Source organism: Nanorana parkeri, unplaced genomic scaffold, assembly GCF_000935625.1.
Source record: "Nanorana parkeri isolate BGI_ZX_2015 unplaced genomic scaffold, ASM93562v1 scaffold576, whole genome shotgun sequence".
In the NCBI taxonomy this organism is placed as follows: Eukaryota; Metazoa; Chordata; class Amphibia; order Anura; family Dicroglossidae; genus Nanorana; species Nanorana parkeri.
Window position 1 is genome coordinate 1,002,600 of NW_017306844.1, and position 1,582 is coordinate 1,004,181.

The 1,582-nt window shown below is 43.2% G+C and overlaps 1 protein-coding gene across 1 annotated transcript in view; it reads right to left on the reverse strand.

Moving 5' to 3' along the window:
• LOC108791814 (beta-1,3-galactosyltransferase 2-like) overlaps positions 1 to 349 on the reverse strand; it is a 5,424-nt gene extending 5,075 nt beyond the window's left edge. Inside the window, exon 1 of the mRNA XM_018562390.1 lies at positions 326 to 349. Coding sequence (XP_018417892.1) covers positions 326 to 349 — 24 coding nt within the window. The remainder of the gene's footprint in view (positions 1 to 325) is intronic.
• Between the last annotated feature and the right edge of the window lie 1,233 nt (positions 350 to 1,582).

The following is a 1,582-nucleotide window of genomic DNA, read 5'->3' on the forward strand; positions in this document are numbered from 1 at the left end:
ATACTGCTCATCTCATGGTGATCTAGCCAAATGCTGTATCGCTAGTTATACAAATGCTGTACTGCTCATCTCATACCGATTAGCCACTGCTATGTTTCTCATCTCATGCTAAACTTAACCATTGCAGTACTGCTCATCTCATGCAACCAGACCATTGCCATACTGTTTACCTCATACTAGTTATACCCACTGCTGTGATTAACCAGGTATATCTGTGTCTACTCGGCTCCCTTAACCCCTGCGGGGAAATGATGTGAATCAGCTCCCTCTCAGCCTCCTACAAAAACGGGCCACGTGAGGGCAGCTGTTACTCTGATACCCGTACCCAGACACCGCAGTTGAGATCCATAGTCGATAGAAGACCCGGTCCGGGGATTAAATCAGTGAAGGGTGAAAAATAGGTGACTCCAATCTACTAAAACTACTTAAATAATGTTGATCGAAAGCTGCTGTAATATAGACCCTTAGGGTCTAATAGATGAATATTGACTAAATATACAGCGCTAGATGTTCAATTTGTGAATATTACTTAATCAGTGTAAATATAAACATATAACAACTATTCTTACAAGCAACCAAAATGCTATATTATATCAAGTTATATTAATTAGTGTCAAAAACCCTCTGCACAAACCATTACAAAGGATGAATGGTGCTATTAATCGTATCATACGTGACTGAAGCAAGTGATCAAAAAATAAATTGAGTGTTTCATATACTCTATTCGGTGATGTTTCTCTGTGAAATAAGTTTAGATAAGAAAAAAAATGACCAAAAGTGGGATCTGTATGGTAATTTGTCTCTGTGAAATAAAAAGATTTTTTAACAACGAAAAAGTCTCTGTGATGTTTCAGTTCCGTTCCAAGTGAAAGTGACTAAAGAACTTTCCAAGACTGGGAGGACATTTGGGACGAACCGTTTAAGCAATTGGTAGCAATAAGGGATAGGATGGTACAATTCAAAATTCTTCATAGAGCCTATTACACGCCCCACCGTCTAAATAAAATGAACACAGCCATCTCTCCGGCCTGCTGGAGATGCACATGTCGGGAGGGGAACTTCTTCCACGTTTTCTGGGAGTGCCCCCTCATTTCCTCCTACTGGGGCTCTATAGTGGACTTTATTTCTGGGGTCACTTCCTTGTCACTGCCACTATCACCCAGGGTGTGTCTTCTGGGCCTGGTGGAGGACGTAGCTCCGACCAGATCTGAACGCACGCTGATAGGTTTGACCCTGTTCTATGCCCGCAAGGCTATAGCCATGAACTGGAAGAAGCCGGCCCCGCCGGACCTGTCCTTCTGGAAGAAGTTGGTAAATGATAACCTTCCTTTGTACCAAGACACATATGCCCACAGGGGAAGCCCTAATAAATTCCATAAAGTATGGGGTAGTTGGTTGGAGAGCACGAACTCAGCGGTAGACTGTGCAGCAAAAGTTTGAGGGGGACATAATGCCCTTATGGGGATTCTAGGATAAAACTGGAGCTAGAGTCATTTGGTTAGCCCAGGAGAGGCCGGAGGCCACACTGCAAGAGATGTTCTACTACAATAAACAGGAGGTGACCGAGTCCCTAGCTACTAAA